This window comes from Etheostoma cragini, chromosome 14, assembly GCF_013103735.1.
Source record: "Etheostoma cragini isolate CJK2018 chromosome 14, CSU_Ecrag_1.0, whole genome shotgun sequence".
Taxonomy (NCBI): Eukaryota; Metazoa; Chordata; class Actinopteri; order Perciformes; family Percidae; genus Etheostoma; species Etheostoma cragini.
In genome coordinates this window covers 5113728-5129487 of record NC_048420.1, presented here as the reverse complement: position 1 = coordinate 5129487, position 15760 = coordinate 5113728, and the positions used below count along the sequence as shown (strand labels likewise).

The following is a 15760-nucleotide window of genomic DNA, read 5'->3' as shown; positions in this document are numbered from 1 at the left end:
GGCGTACCACCACCGGTTTACGACAACTATAAAGATCATTATGAAACATTAGATCCTTTCATCGGGACTTTCTCAAACAGCGCTCTTGTTCGTACTTGTGAAACATTAATAGATGTGGAAAAAGAACTGTAATTTTATACTAACATTCATTTATTGGTATGTAAAAACACTCGAGCCTACTATATAACCGCTATGGTTTGAAACACATCAGTGGCGACAATGAAAGAGTTTGCCGGTAGTAATATTTCAGTCTTGGTTTCTGCATTAGTTTCGAGGCTGGACAATTTAGCAAAAACATAAAATCAAAATTCCTTCAAGCTTGGGGCTAAATTAAGATTTTGTTTTTTTTCCCACAAAATGCAACTAAACCATGATTGGAACATAACATATATTGATTATAATTACATTGCAGTAATTTGCTATGTGCAAGATTGATGTAGGTACCTGTTATCTATGTTACTTTTAAAGATTATTTTTTGGGGCATTTTAGGCCTTTAATTGACAGGTCTATTGAAGATATGAGAGGGGAGAGAGAGGGGGAGTGACATGCAGCAAAGGGCCACAGGCTGGATTCGAACCTGGGCCGGCTGCGTCGAGGAGTAAACCTCTAAATATGGGCACCTGCTCTACCAACTCTGCTATCTGGGTGCCCATCTACGTTACTTTTAAAGCAAAAATGAACTTTTTGTCCAAAAAGCTTGTCTGTCAGAATCTTGCAACCCAGTCTCACGGCAGTTTGTGAAATGGTCACGTTATTTTGATTTATTGATTCATCAACAGTAATACGATTTTTTTGTTTATTTCGTGGTGGTCACCACCGGGACACACTCTGGCGGACGCAACAAGGGGGAAATGAAACGTTACACGCCCGTTGACGGACTGAACGCCTCATGCGTAACCCCTGTGCAGCAACGGGACGGTTGTGGTTAGGAAAAGAACGGGGAAAGTCAACTATTCCTTTAACAGTTAGTCATTTGTAACTCCCCCTTCAGCCTGGTGCTATTCAACAAGAGACTTCTCAAAATGAGCTTGCATGACATTTGAGGGAGACTTTGTTGTTTTGTCGGCTGTCATAGGGCCCTTGGCTGCTCTGGGGTTGTTAAATGAAATTACCGTTAGTTACCTCAAAAATGTTAGCACACAAACAAGCTTTTCCTTGATCAAGGCATCTGCATTCACATACTTAAAAGGACTTCTTCCAAAGAAGACCTGGAGCAGACAGTGGTGAGACAGGCAAGTAGAACAGCTATACTTTGGACATTTTGGTGTCATCTCTGCACGCTGAACTGCCAACTCCGTCAAAGACACCACACTAGACTTCACCACACCACCAGTGTATGGGCTGTACCTGCTGCGATATTGGCCCAATTACACGCCACTTTAAATCGAAAAATGCTTGTGGTGATTGGCTGTGGGCAAAACCACAAATAGTAATGTTCTTCTCAATCTTTGGACAAAAAGGACTGAATGCATAAATTGTTTGACTGGAGAAGTTTGGATCCTACTGAGTACTGGGTTATTTGGTGTAAAGCACTGATACCCAACCCTAGGTGAGAAATGTCAAGCTGTCAGCAGAGGAATGAAGACTTCAGAAGGTTATAGTCTATAAAGCCTTTGTTGTGAAAAAAGCTCTCAAATAATCCCCAGTAGTGTGATTTATAGCTCTGATCCTACACACAAGTATTCAGTTAAATGTCTGTCTACACACTGAGTGTGGCTCAACACGTTTCTACGACCAAACCAGCACATTCTAACATATTCTAAACATTTTCTATATTAATATGCAATGTATTTGTAAATAGAGGTTCCTTTATGTTTTTTTGGGGGGGAATTTGTACTGCTGATGTTTTTTTCCCCAAAGCTCTTCTAACCATTAGTTCAAAGAGTTCATAACTCTCAGCCAACACTTTTAGCCGATTTAGCCGCTGACCATCACTTTTGACGATTAATATGACAAACATTGCAAGCAGTAGATTATGTTAGCTGTAGATAATTAAAGTCCATTCCGTGAGAAGGCTAACTGGAGAACGAGATGAAACGTTTGTCGTTTGGGTAATGTGCTCTCTGCATGTCTGTCCTCGGCCAAAGATTGTAAGGAAAATTAAAGTGGCCTCACTAAAATGAATCTATTTAAAAAGCAGCAACAAGTCATATTATCTTCCTAGTCCACTGTCTATTACTGCTAGTCCTATGCTCATTGGTCCATTTTATGTAAGCCCTTTACACAAGTAAAGGCCAAAAATATATCCAAAGTACTCCTATACTCAAATGTTGTGGGTTCAGTAAAAGGAATGGGAAACTATAGTTTATTTTGTATATTTACTAGAGGATATAGCATGCCCACGCAGCAGGAGCCAAGGACTGAAAAAAAGAAAGAATATGCTACACTGTTTATGGTCATAAAATACTGAGGTGGTCCGAAAAGTGGCGTCATGTACGCTCTAGGCTTATAGGGTTATTAGAATGAGCCAGGTCCAGATAAATGAACTGCTAGGGCCTCTAGGGACCCCAGCAACAATCACACACTCCTGTTTACTCCACAAATTGGCCCCTGAGAGGGGCATAGGCATCTGTAGCGCCTAGTTAAAGTGATTGAGGTGACTCCTAGCCATTGATTTTCTCTTCGTCTTCGGCGTCCCGCCTGGCCACCCTTGACCATGTCCCGTGCTCCCTGCAGGCTAGTTTAGCTTGCCCAGCTTGCCTTTAAATCACATTAAACTGTGGTTAAACTTTGGCCATGTCTAAAAGACAGCAATCATTGATGAGGTTATCATGCTTTAAGCACTTCATACGCTTAAGTAAAAGCCTCGACTGTTGGGTTTATTGATCGTGCAGACCTTAAGGCATTTAGATTCAACTGGACTACTGATAAGAGAATGTAGAGAGTAACAAATTCACATCACACCCAAGGATTTATCTTCGTTCCATAAATGCACCAATGATACAGACTAAACCAATCAGACTGCTAATGAAAAATGCCTCATTGAGAAAATAAAAACAAGCTAAAGGTTATACTTTGCCACTTAGATAGACACCCACTGGGTGAGGAGTTGGTAGATATGCATTCACTCTGCCTCACTCTAAATACCATACCATCTGATGACTAATGATGCCTATTTTTCTTTCAATTTACTCCATATAGTAAAGGCAGCCAAGTGTGACACTTCATTAAGTCAATTAGGCTAACTTAATTACAGTCTTTCGCAGGTCAAGCGATGAAGCTTCTGATTGATGGCACAGCATGTAAAGGTAATCTTCCTCGGAATTGGGAATGACATCAAAAAGAACATTAGCTGCTACAAACCATCAGAAATTACAAATACTTGACGTTAAACAAATAACTGTTACATATACAGAGCTAGATTCTCTGAAGTCATCAAAAAATTCAAATAATGTTTGCTGAGTAGGAGTTGACCTACGGCCATGGAGGAAGTGGAGAAAATGAAAGTTTTACGGACAGTAATTTCACCAGTTGCAATCCTTTTGATGAAAACAAGTCTGAGTGCAGCTAAAGTAGTGCATCCCACACAAGTTCACAGTTAAGTACTTTAAACACTGCCTAAGCAACTTTAAGAGCTTTTGGCATTTCAAACCTTTTATCCAAATCTTCTGGTCTGATTTACCGTGGAGCCCAGCATGTTGGGCAGCGCTGCAAGGGTGTAAATAAAGCCTTAAACAAGCACCCCTTGGCACGGTAACAGGCTTGAATCAAAGGCTATCCGTATATTACAGCAACAGTGTCACTTTACTATTGAAATCAATTCAGTAAGGGCCTGGGGCGACAGTGGGAGGGATGTGGCCTTGGTCAGAGCGAGGTTTATCAGAGCTGAGCAGGCTGAAGGGAAACACAGCGTCTATAATGAACTCAAGCCTGTCTAATAAAACCTTTTATTGCCCCTTTGCACAACAGAAACATGTCTGCAATGGCTGCTACATTTTCCTGCACCACTGTAAACCAGCAGCTCCTCTGTATTTACTACTGCTCCACAAACATCTCAACAATTCAAGCAATTCACAGGGACAAATCATGATCAAAAAAGATATTTTGTTATCAATCAGGGCCTCACAGACAGAAGAGAAAAGCAGACAGAAACCATAGCAGTTATGTCTTAGGGTTTGTTATCTTTGGCATCGAATTTAGTAGGAATACTAAGTACTTGGTTTGGTCACAAACCCAAGATACAAATGACCTGAACATCGCAAACAACATTTACAATTTTTTATAACCTCCTATTCTTCCAAGGAAGGCCAACAACTGGATATGTCTTTCCTATTATGTGTCTGGGAGACAGCCAGGATGGGCCAGTTGCACCGCCCAAACCTCTGATGTATCCAATGATTCAAATAGACATGGATTTGTGCTGATTGATGCATCAACCAATCTAGCAACCTACTGAGCTCCATCCATGAAAAATAATGAACTATTGAAATATTGCCACAAAAGTAGCGAAAAGCTTGGATGTGTGACTCTGGAACAAGCTAACATGAACATGATGTCAGAATGAATGAGTTCCGATTGATTATCGCCTTTGTAAAATATTTTCAATATTGCCGGCTTGGTTGGTGATTTTTTGTGGAGATAGGTCAGGACATTTCATACAGCTTTCAACAAGCTTTCTTGGGGCCAGCATTTGGTGATCATTAGATCATAATCCAACAATAAAATTGATATATAAATACCCATAATGGTGGCGCTATCTACACCAAAAACCCAATAGTTCTAGCCTAACCTTCCAATAACATTTAAGAACATTTCTTCAGTATATTTCCAATATTCTGCTAATGCAATTTGCTATATGCAAAAAAACCTTAAAAGGAGAATTCTAGAAGATGCCCCTAGACCTCAGAGGGATAATGTTTAAAACTCTACCAGTACAAATAGAGAAGTATGCGGTTCATGTTATACTTTTATCCTGGCATTCCTCTGGAATTTTCATTTCAGTTCACAAACATGCGGAATTTCAAACAAGTACATACATACTGTAAGATACTCCGTGCCGCTTACTGCATACCTCTTCCTTCAGATGTCTACATCTCCCTCTCAGATAAGAGCAGTGGCTGCGCGCAGCTCAGACAAATCACTTCCTGCACCATTCTTTGTAGCTGACTGTCAGGCAGAGTGGTTGACCGTCCGCTATCTCTGCCAGCAGCTGAATCTTAGTCACAACGATCAGGTAATATTCTGCACTTAATGCTGGCATTTAAGAAACATTCTCCCTCCACAGGCAAAAACGGTGCATGACTTGGCATTTAAAAGCAGATAATAAAACTTTCCTTAAATACAGCTCTCATCTCAGAGTGCTTTTTAGATTCCCTTAGTGGAGTCAATTATCTCCCCACACATGCTATTACTGAGACACTCTGAGCACCTTGCGCCTTAAAAGGTCTGTACACCATGCTTTCTCAAAAATGTCATATTCTTAACTGCCTCTCAAAATGTAGACCCTGCAACATTAGAAATGGCGTGCACATGATGACTTCTTTTATCCATTTGTTGCTAAAACATGCCTGTACAATGTGCCGGACAAACGGCTCAGATCAAATATAAAAAATAATAATATAATAATAACAACTTCCAAATCGGAAACCATTAACCCCTTACATATACATATAAGCTACTTTGACAGTTAAACATAAACAGATTGCCAATTTGTTTTTTGTGATATATACATATACATGTATTATTTTTATTTATTTATACTGTTTATAATATTTTACTTATAGTGTTTTTTGGGAAAATTAAAATTGTTGTTTTTGTACAAACAGATTGGTGTAAAAACCAATGCTTTGAACAGGCTTACAATTATTGAACATAAATGATCTTTGCTTACTAAAGGAATGGAGAGAAAAACGTTCACACTAATTTGTCACGTCAACACTGCAAAGATTATTCTCCTGTCACCAGTGAAATGTCAAACTTCTCTGGAGGCAGAGGGAGCCAAAGCTAAGAGGTTCTCCCATTTGATGTTAACAAGTAGGATGGAGAGGGAGGATGATGGGAGCAACTTCACAAGGACAAGATACTCTAGAGGGAAGGAGAAACAAGTCCAAAAGGTGGCAGAACGAGGGAAATGAAACAGAGAGCTGAGTGAGAGAAAGCCACAGAGGCCGGCTTAATACTTACTATTTGTCTTTACTACTAAAGGTCTATGCCATAAAAGTATAATATGTGAATAAAGTCTCCTTGTGAATCAATGACTAAAAGGGGAAAATACAGTGTAGGGTTTCTTGCGACATGAGGATTTAAATTTTACAGTGAACATTTTACTAGATTGATTGATAATCGTGTTATTAACTTTAGACCAGGTTTTTTTTGGTCAATGGCGTGATCTCCTCCCGCTGCCTAAAGATAGCAATATGCCCAGAATGCACCGAACACACCACCCTGTAAGACCAGCATGCACATGGGCACAAAGATGGGTGCAAGTGCATTTGCTATTTAAACGACGTGGGCAATGGATGGGAAACTTACAACTGCGTCAGTCTTAAACTAGTAAAGACACTTGAGTTAGGCTCTACACTGTGTTGCGCCGAGTGCAAGATAGGGCCCTTTATCATGGGAACCCCTTGACATTTGAAGAGAGCTTTAAGCCTTTTGGTTTTCTTGATAATTGAATGTTCCTGTGATTGAGCTTTGATGCAGCTAACTTTTCCTCGCCAGCATCACGCAGTGTCCATTTTCCACACACGGAGATGTGGCCAAGCAGGACAGACTACTATTATCCATTATTTTAAACGAAAAAAAAAATTCCGCTCTAAAGGGTCTATTTTTGACAAGGACCGCTACCGTACTTTATTTCACTTCTTCATTATCACACTTCACAGAAATATTCAAACAATAAAGTTGGAAGCAGGAGTCAGATAGATAGATCGTTGTCTACGTATTCTTACAATGACAAATTTTCATTATCGGAACTTAAAGATATCCCGTGGACTTTTTCTGTGAACAAACAGATCTTTGAGGTCTAATAAATGTGTTGCATCTATTTCCCACATGTCTTTAACCTGCACTAAAAACCCAAAATCTTTTTCACTTCCTTTTGCTGCCCCATTGCTACAGTTATTTATTTATGTTTTTACTGCCACCAACTGTCACTGTGGGCAGCAAAAGCATGAAACCATCATTCAGTGTACATGTGCAAGAAAAATGTATAATATGTAGGAGGCAAGTCACCGAAACCAATATATGCAATAGTGTCTGTGAGTCTGTAGTTGCGAAGGCCTAGACATCCATGGCGTACAGGAGGCGGGACGCATGGATCCATCTCCCCAGGAACAAACCCTGTGTCTGTTGGGCAAACTCACTGGATGTGTAATTGATCCCGTGGATGATTTGTAAGGTGTACCCGGTCCACCAAACACTGGGCGGTCTTAATCCTGAACACATCTCTGTTACCGTAGTCCTATTCAATATTTCATCATTTCATCCATAAGTGGCTCAACGTATCCATGTCACCTGCCGGGGAGACGCTGGCCTCACTAACCTCTCCTCTTCTGAGTCAGATCTCCCTTGCGCTGGACTCAGTTTCACTGAGTCTACTAACACTTAGAAAATAAATGGCATTGCATCAGTAAGTTCAAACTGTTTATTGTACGTAATTTGGACTGTCACTGAGATGCATGTTGTTCTGTAACTGCTGTGGCGCTGCCACTATTGGCTCAATTTCCACTTCGACATTAGACTTTTATTTTTATTTCTGCCATGGTTCGGTGCATTCACTGCCCGGCCACCATTTGCCACCCTTGGCATTTTCTTTTATTGCTTATTCGAGATGACAAACCTCCAAACAGAACGTTTTTTTCTCGAATCCACCTCGGGAATCAGCACCTCCAACATCTCTAGATTTTTTTTTTTTTCGTCTGCTGTGGGATAAGCCGTATTGATTGGACAAAGAATTATGTTGGGGGCGCATTTATAGTCATTTCCATATTAATTTATGGGAGGAGGGTCAGTGGGTCGTGTGCTCAATTTCACGTTGATTGTGGTGTATGAAAGAAAGGTGTGCATGACCTGGCATACGCCCGGTTTTAGACATGCAAATATTTTTGTGCATAGGTATTTTTCATGTTTTGGCAGTACTTCTGGAATGAAATCCGCGCAATCTTTAATAAATGAGGCCCCTGGTCTTTGCCCGGTCAGGTTATCTTCTTCTCTCTTCAGACTTTACAGCTAAAAAACAAAGAGCAAATAGTCAAATATTTGTAATAAACAGCCAAATCCGATTCGACTGACTGCAATTTTTAATTGGGTAAAGTTGGCTCCTCCTCCCTGGCTTGAGCCAGAGAGTGAAAGAAAGAGAGAGAAAAAGAGAGAGAGACAGCCACTGAACAAAGCAGTGAATCAGAGAAATGAAACAATTGTTTCATGGTGGTTATGTTCTAGATGCAAGTAAACACACACAGACCACTGGATGTATGTGCCACAAAGCATGAGAGGCGCAAAGCAACAGTTGAGGAATGAGAACACTATTATTGGCTGGGGGTTACACACACACATGGGACCCAAACACTTTTGCTAAGGCCCTTAAACGTCCCGCATGCATCAAAATCAGAAGAAAAGACCAATCCAGGCACTGGGTAGGGTCTCTGCAGATACAGACACCACCACACACTTCTAGTGGGTCATACGTGATGATTGAACGGGATTACTTCTGTATTTGTCTACACATCAGGGTTTTTTCATAGTACAATACTGCATATTATACAATACAACCATAAGATACAAACAACACAAGGACCAATCATCAAAACATTGCTTCAAGGTACCAAAGGTGATCAACAGGGTACCTTAACAAGTGCTGTGTTGCAAAACTTATTTATTAAACATTTATTACGTAATTTTTTAAACATAAATTCTGGTCCCACAGTGACATTTTGTATGAATTGAAAATCAAAGTATCCTTCCTTTAAATTGTATCCCCATCAATCCGCTCAATTGTTACTGTTTGACTAACACTATATTTAATGTTAGTGATTATTAGAACCCATTGTGCTGTGAAATGTGTAGCTTCCAGTCAGACTTAGTTAGCCTTGCTTGCTTATATTCCCACTGATCATGTTCATGCTATTTCAAAAGCTGCTGACTTGATGTCAGGCTCCTCAGCTGAGCACTGTTAGCCCTGCATTACAAAAAAGACAGAAGCTAACTGGAATTAGCTCATTAGTTCAGTTTCAACGACGGAAAAAAAGACCAGGCCGTCAAAACTCAGGTAGCTCCTAGGATGACCTCAGCACTATGTACATTCCTGTTGCAAAATGGCTTGCAAAGCCACGACCGTTGGCAGTAACATTCAAATACATACAGACATACATACAGACATAAAATGTAATATTGACTCTACATCAGTTACTTCAGCTAATATAAAAGGAGCTACACACTCGTTGTATCTGTAGCTATAGCTAAGTAGCTAATTTAGGCAATTTATATTACAACAAGGCTAGGAATGAGGATGACCATCTTGAAATAAACTGTTAGTGCCCATCCACACAAATATTGCACCAATCAAATGACAGCACCAACATTGTTGGTGGGTAATAAAAAAGACCCCGCCAGCAAAGGGGGCGCTATCACTGCAGAAGGTAAAACGCTATTTACATTTTTTTTTAGATAAACAATAACTCAATACATACACAAGTAAAAACAAAAAAACACTACAAATATAGCTTCATAGCAAAATACTCTCATGATGTGACATGTCAAAGCATGTAAGCCCTACCCCAACTGATCACCCCCCGCCGAGACATGCACACATAGTACACACTCACCTTGGAGGAGGATGTGTCACACTCCTGGCAGATCCAGCCGTATCCCGTCTGCTTGGGGGATTTCTTCAGCGGGGGGTCCAGACACCCGAAGTGATAGCAGAGCCGGCACTCGTCACACCTGAGGCACAGACAGGAAGGGCACATGTTACAGCTCACATAAACAAGGCCCCCCTTTCTTCCTAGAATGATGAAGCCAGCTCAGGGGCTATGATGGATGATGACAGGGCAGCTAGTTGTCAGTCCTGAGACTTTGTTAATGCATTACAGAGCCCCTCTAATCACGCTACTCCCTTGACCTTACACACCCATTGACTGCCCAATGGTTCATATCAGAGGCCAGATAAATAGAGGCCCTGTTAGTGTCAGATAAGGTCTTCTAAAGCTGGACTGACTCTGTGTCCTCAGGTGAAGTAACAAGGGTCAGGCAAATACGCAGGACTCATGTACAAACGTGAAAATAAATTGCCCAAAGAAGATGACCAGGGTCAATGCGTTGATTCAGGGGGATACAGGGGTCAGCAACCAATGGCACACTAGCAATATACGTTTAAGAGAGGTTTTCGAAAAAATAAAAATCAAAAGGAGCACAAATGTTTTTTGTGACTTTTCAGCCATTCTCTGCCTCTGATTGGCTAGTACACACAGAATGCGGCGCAAAGGAAAAAACAAGAGGGCTCTGTAGATGATGGCAGGCTTAATGCAGATATGGAACACTGATTAACAAAAACATTTTAAAATGGCACTTAAAATAAAAAGGTTGCCAACCCCTGATTTAAAATATCCCTCATTCACAAAATGTTAAAAGCACTAACAGATAAATCCATATGTATGCATATATATCGTTTTAATGGTTAAAAATATTCGCCGTTACTCACATAATAGTTTGGAAGTGACTGACCAATCACAGGCACACTGAAACATTATGTCATTAAACGTTCTGCACATTCACTGCAGAAATAAACAGCAACCTCTTCTGTCTCGAACTGTCTGAAGTGAACTCACTTCTATAAAGTGAAAAAAAGTTGTTTAAACCATGCTTAGAATTCAGAAGGACAATTCCGGCGCAAAATTAACCTAGGGGTTAATAACACATGGATACCAAGTCGACGGCTTAAAATAGCACCACACTTGCATGGTAGCATAATGAGGGTCCCTACATGTAGACCTAAACATTGAGATTTTTGTAACGGTATAGAAAGTTTATTAAAAAGAAGAAAAAAAAGTTCTGGTTTACAGGCAGGCGCCATCTTTGGCCTTACAATTGGAAGGTTGGTGGTTCAATCCCTGACCCTGCAGTCCCATGTCATAGTGTCCTTGGGCAAGACACTGAACCCCGAGTATCGCCCGATGCTGCGCCATCGGAGTGTGAATGTGTATGAGTGTTTATCTGATGAGCAGGTGGCACCTTGTACGGCAGCCTTGGCCACAGTGTGTGAATGGTGAATGGTTCATGTGCTATGTAAAAGCGCTTTGAGTAGTCGCATATAAATATACAGCACATTTACATTTAATGATGAGTAACGCCGAACAATGAATGCCGTGGTTGAGCAATGTTATAGGTTACTGGTTACATGGCCTTCGTGTGTGTGTGTGTAGTAGGGAACCTCATTATGCTACCCTGGAAGTGTGGTGCTATTTTGAGCCTTGTTATTGGTATGGTATTAGTGATTTCATTTTACTTTTGGGATCCCTGACGGCTAGCGTTATAAGCTAAATAGCGGTTTGCGTTAAAACTGATAACCTTCGATTAACATGAAAACATATCCCAGAGAACGGTCACTCGGTACCCATGTGTTATTAACTCCTAGGTTCATCTTGCGCCGGAATTGTCCTTCAAGTCTTTTAATGCAAAATGAGATGAGAAGAACTATGGTCTCATGTCTGTGTGTTTAGCACAGTACTGAAATCAGGACATGCGAGCTTAGCATAAAGACTGAAACAGCTAGCTTGGCTCCAACCAAATTTTAAGACCCCCCCAACACTGCCAAAGCTCGCTGATTAACACACTGTATCTCGTTTAACTCATCATTTTAGCAGGAGTTTTGGCCTGGAGATATTGCTCATCTGCTTATAATTCAGTGAGCACAGGTTTTGGTGGCTGTACCTATGATGGTACTAAATTCCTAAAGTCATTGCACCCAATATTGAACTGAGGATGGTGCTAGATGAGAAGTCATAGGATAATCAAAGTAATAACAATTCATCCTGAGAGGAATGTGAATGTCTGAACCAAATTTCATGGCAATCCATCCAAAAGTTGACGAAATTATACACATATGGATAAATAAGGTACGTACCATCACATGTGAGAATTCCCACAGTGTCATTTTTATTTGCACTGCATGTACACTCCTAAGCCCCTTTTGGACTGGATTAATTTGTCTTATATATATATCATTTTAACTTGACCTGTGCTGTATTTTAAAGTGGGTCTTTTTCTGAGGGAACAGCTGCTTGTCTTTATCAGCATAGCGTGAAATTGGGCTGCACAACATCGTTTTTATTGTAATCGCAATAAACTTGTTGCGAAATGCCGCAACATATTGAAGGACACTCCGAGATTTTTTGTGTTAGTTGAAAGAATGTATATAAGTTCAACAAGCAATTTGTTGTATTTTAGCAGAGGACTAAGAGCAGCAGAACCGAAAACACTCCAAATATGTGTTAATTTATCGCAAATTGTATCATTATGGTGGTATTCAACAAGGTACTCACATTATAACATTGTTATCACACAAAGGTGACGGATATCTGGCCGAATAGAGGGCCAAATGAAGCAATCACCGTAGTGGAAGGACGTGGATATAGACTAATCCTTTCAAAAATTAGATTGATATTTCATCCAAACATATCCAATTGTGGGCTTGGTACACTGCCTGTTTGTAGTTTCACATATTAGCAATTGAACTACTAGGTCTTAAAAAGTCTCTCTGAACCCTGCAGATACACTTGCCATTGTGTTGTTGTGTTTCTCTCCCTGTATTCTACCCCTCATACTGTCCTTTTTTCCTCCATAATGGAGACGAATAGAGCGGGTTCGGGTTGACCTCCGTGGCTGTTAAGCCGTTATCAGATTTTCATTGGCGAATGTGAATCTCCTTCATTGATTAGGACATAATTGGCTCTAATTGTAGTGTGTGTGTGTGTGTGTGTGTGTGTGTGTGTGTGTGTTTGTGTGTTTACCAGGCAGGGGGAGCTTGTTGAAGGGCATTCAGGCTCTTCTACAACTAAAAGAAAAGTCTGCTCTCTTAGTGCTCCAATCACAGATACACCAATGCATCTTATGTAATTTATTGTGTGTCAATGCAGAATCAGAATAGTTTTTTTTGCCACAATAAGTACACCTATGTGGAATTTGCCATGGTATTGAATTGCAGTATTGACTTCCCTCATCTAAGTATACTGTATATGCATATATTCATCACCATAAACATACTGAGTGTGAACAGGGACATGAGAAAAACTGGGACAGAGAATGTAATTGTTAAAAGGTTGAAGTAAAACTGCAGCCTTTAAACTGCACAGAAAATGACTAGGACTACCGGAGGTTAGTGACAGTCAAATAAATCAGTCTGTACGGGCAGCGGAGTTGTTCTTGTGCCTGCAGGATAGATTTATATCCAACTTATGTATTACTCAGTACATTCAAATGAACATAGGTGCTCATGGTATAGTAATTATAAGTGGTGTGCAAAATAGGCCTGTTTCCAGCTCAAAAAGCCAGGGACAGGAGGCAGAAATTAGGTAAAATATGAGGTATATTTCAGATCTTTAGTCCAGACCAAAATATATATCTGCAACTACTGAATGAAGTGCCATGAACTCTTGTACACACAGCTACGGTGCCCAGTAGATTTGGTGATGCCCTGAATTTTCCTCTAGCGCCACCAGCAGGTCCGTGAATATTCAATTCAATCTTACTTAAAGTATCAAATCATAACAGGAGTTAGTATCTCAAGACATTTTACAGATAGAGTAAGAGCAAGCATTTAGTGAACAGTAGCAAGGAAAAACTTCCTATTAAACATCAGCATGTTAACATTGTAGTTGTCAGATCATAGATGTGTTAAAGGGATAGATCAGATCTTTTGAAATGCGCTTGTATGAGCTACTTCTCCATAGTCAGTGTGTTACTTACAGAAGATGGCGGGACGGGAGGTCAGCAGCTAAACGGGTTTTAGAAACCTAAACAAATCTATATCAGTTTAAGTGTATGGTATTGCAATGTGGAACTGAAGCATGTATATTGCTGTCTTTACAAGACCAGACACCTTTGTGTGACTTTGGTGTTTTAAAAAGGTGCTGTTGTGTGGCATTCTGAAGGGGATACCTGCAGGCACTACATATGGCTGAAAACGGTAGCAGGTTTTTTTAAGGGTCCTTGGATTCATGGGTTTACATTTCCTCTAAATGGTTAAACTGACCTTTGTCGATCTGAAATGAAGACAGATTCAGCAGCTGCACGGCCTATTTCTCGCTAAAAATGTTTTCAGAAACACGTTTCAGTGAGTAAAATATAGTAAAATATGAGATTGTATTCTTAACAAGCCATGACAGTCTGGCTTTGAGTTTCCGGAGAAACAAGACCCACGTGACACATTTGTCCAATCAGCTGCCGTCTGCGGTCGGCATCCCTTGGGTGTGTACCATGACTTGTTTTTGGCCAGCTCGGGGAGGCGGTCCGTCCGACTGCCTTCTCTGCCAACAGTCAGCCGTCTGGTTAGTGTATCACGACCAAAACAGAACAAAATTTATCAAGAGCAATTTTTTCAGGGGACACAATTAATACAGCCAAAGGAGAGGGGGGGCCTTGAATGTTTCTAAACTTAAAACACATTTGCCCTATTTTATGTGTGTATTGTACTACAATTATTTAAGTCTATATCATATTATTTACAATAAAAAACCTGTTTTAATGACCCAACACTCTGATGGGGTAAGTCCTGACCCCCCCCCCCCCCCCCCCCCCCCCCCCCCCCCCCCCCCCCCCCCCCCCCCCCTCCATTTGTGCCAATGCTTGGATATTGGATACATTCTAGTTTCATTTATGTGTCAAAACAGATGTGTGAAGTTGAAGCTTTCCAGAAGCTGCTGGTCCACCCTCCTGGCTCAGTCAATAAAATGAAGAGGATGTATTGACTCAGCGGGGATCACTGTTGCTCCACACTGATTCTCTTTCATTTTGTTAGGACCTTCGGTCTTTTCATGCTGTAGTTTCAGGATGAATATCATCAAATCCCATTATAAACTCTGTCCAAGAAGCGGTCTGTGCATGATTTATGGCAGCCAATATTTGGATATCAATTACTGGTCGTCGACAATGAAGCCGGCTCTGTGTTGGACGTGTGTGCTGAAAGGAATTAGGCGGTTTGATGCTATCAGATCTAATGTACAATATGGTTAATGGCAACTGTGCCTCAGGCTCTACCTGGGCTGAGAACACGTGCAGTCTCAACATGAAGCCGTCGACAGCTTGTTCACGGTCATTTTGCATTCTATTGTCCACTTTGTGTTACATTTGTATCTATAAGGCAAGAATCTGTACGCGTATTTCTGGTCATTCAAATTTCCTAATGATCTTCCAAGGCCTTCATAATGCCCATGAGCATCTTCAACCATCAAAAGATGTTTCAAATCCATTCTGTGGATTCAGTTGTAGCTATTTTCTGAAGACACAGACAGCAACCAATTTGAATTCAGGAGTCTTTTTCTTCTTTTTATGCTTTAATTAAAATTGGTTTTCAAGCGTTTTAAATCGCCCACAATGTGAAAACAAAAAATGACGTCAATGGATTCGTAAATATAAGCCTGTTACGGGTGATAGTTATGTGATTACATTTTCAGATTTTTCTACAATAAATAATCATTGAATTACATTCTGTGGAATATGTAGTCCATATACAAACTGTTCACAGTGTGTGTACAGTGGGTACGGAAAGTATTCAGACCCCTTTAAATTTTTCACTCTTTGTTTCATTGCAGCCATTTTCCAAAA

The 15760-nt window shown here is 40.5% G+C and overlaps 1 protein-coding gene across 1 annotated transcript in view; it reads right to left on the bottom strand.

The window, feature by feature from the left end:
• The window catches only part of phf14 (PHD finger protein 14), a 102839-nt gene that overhangs the window by 14528 nt on the left and 72551 nt on the right, over positions 1-15760 (bottom strand). The window contains exon 18 of the mRNA XM_034892756.1: positions 9766-9883. Coding sequence (XP_034748647.1) covers positions 9766-9883 — 118 coding nt within the window. The remainder of the gene's footprint in view (positions 1-9765; positions 9884-15760) is intronic.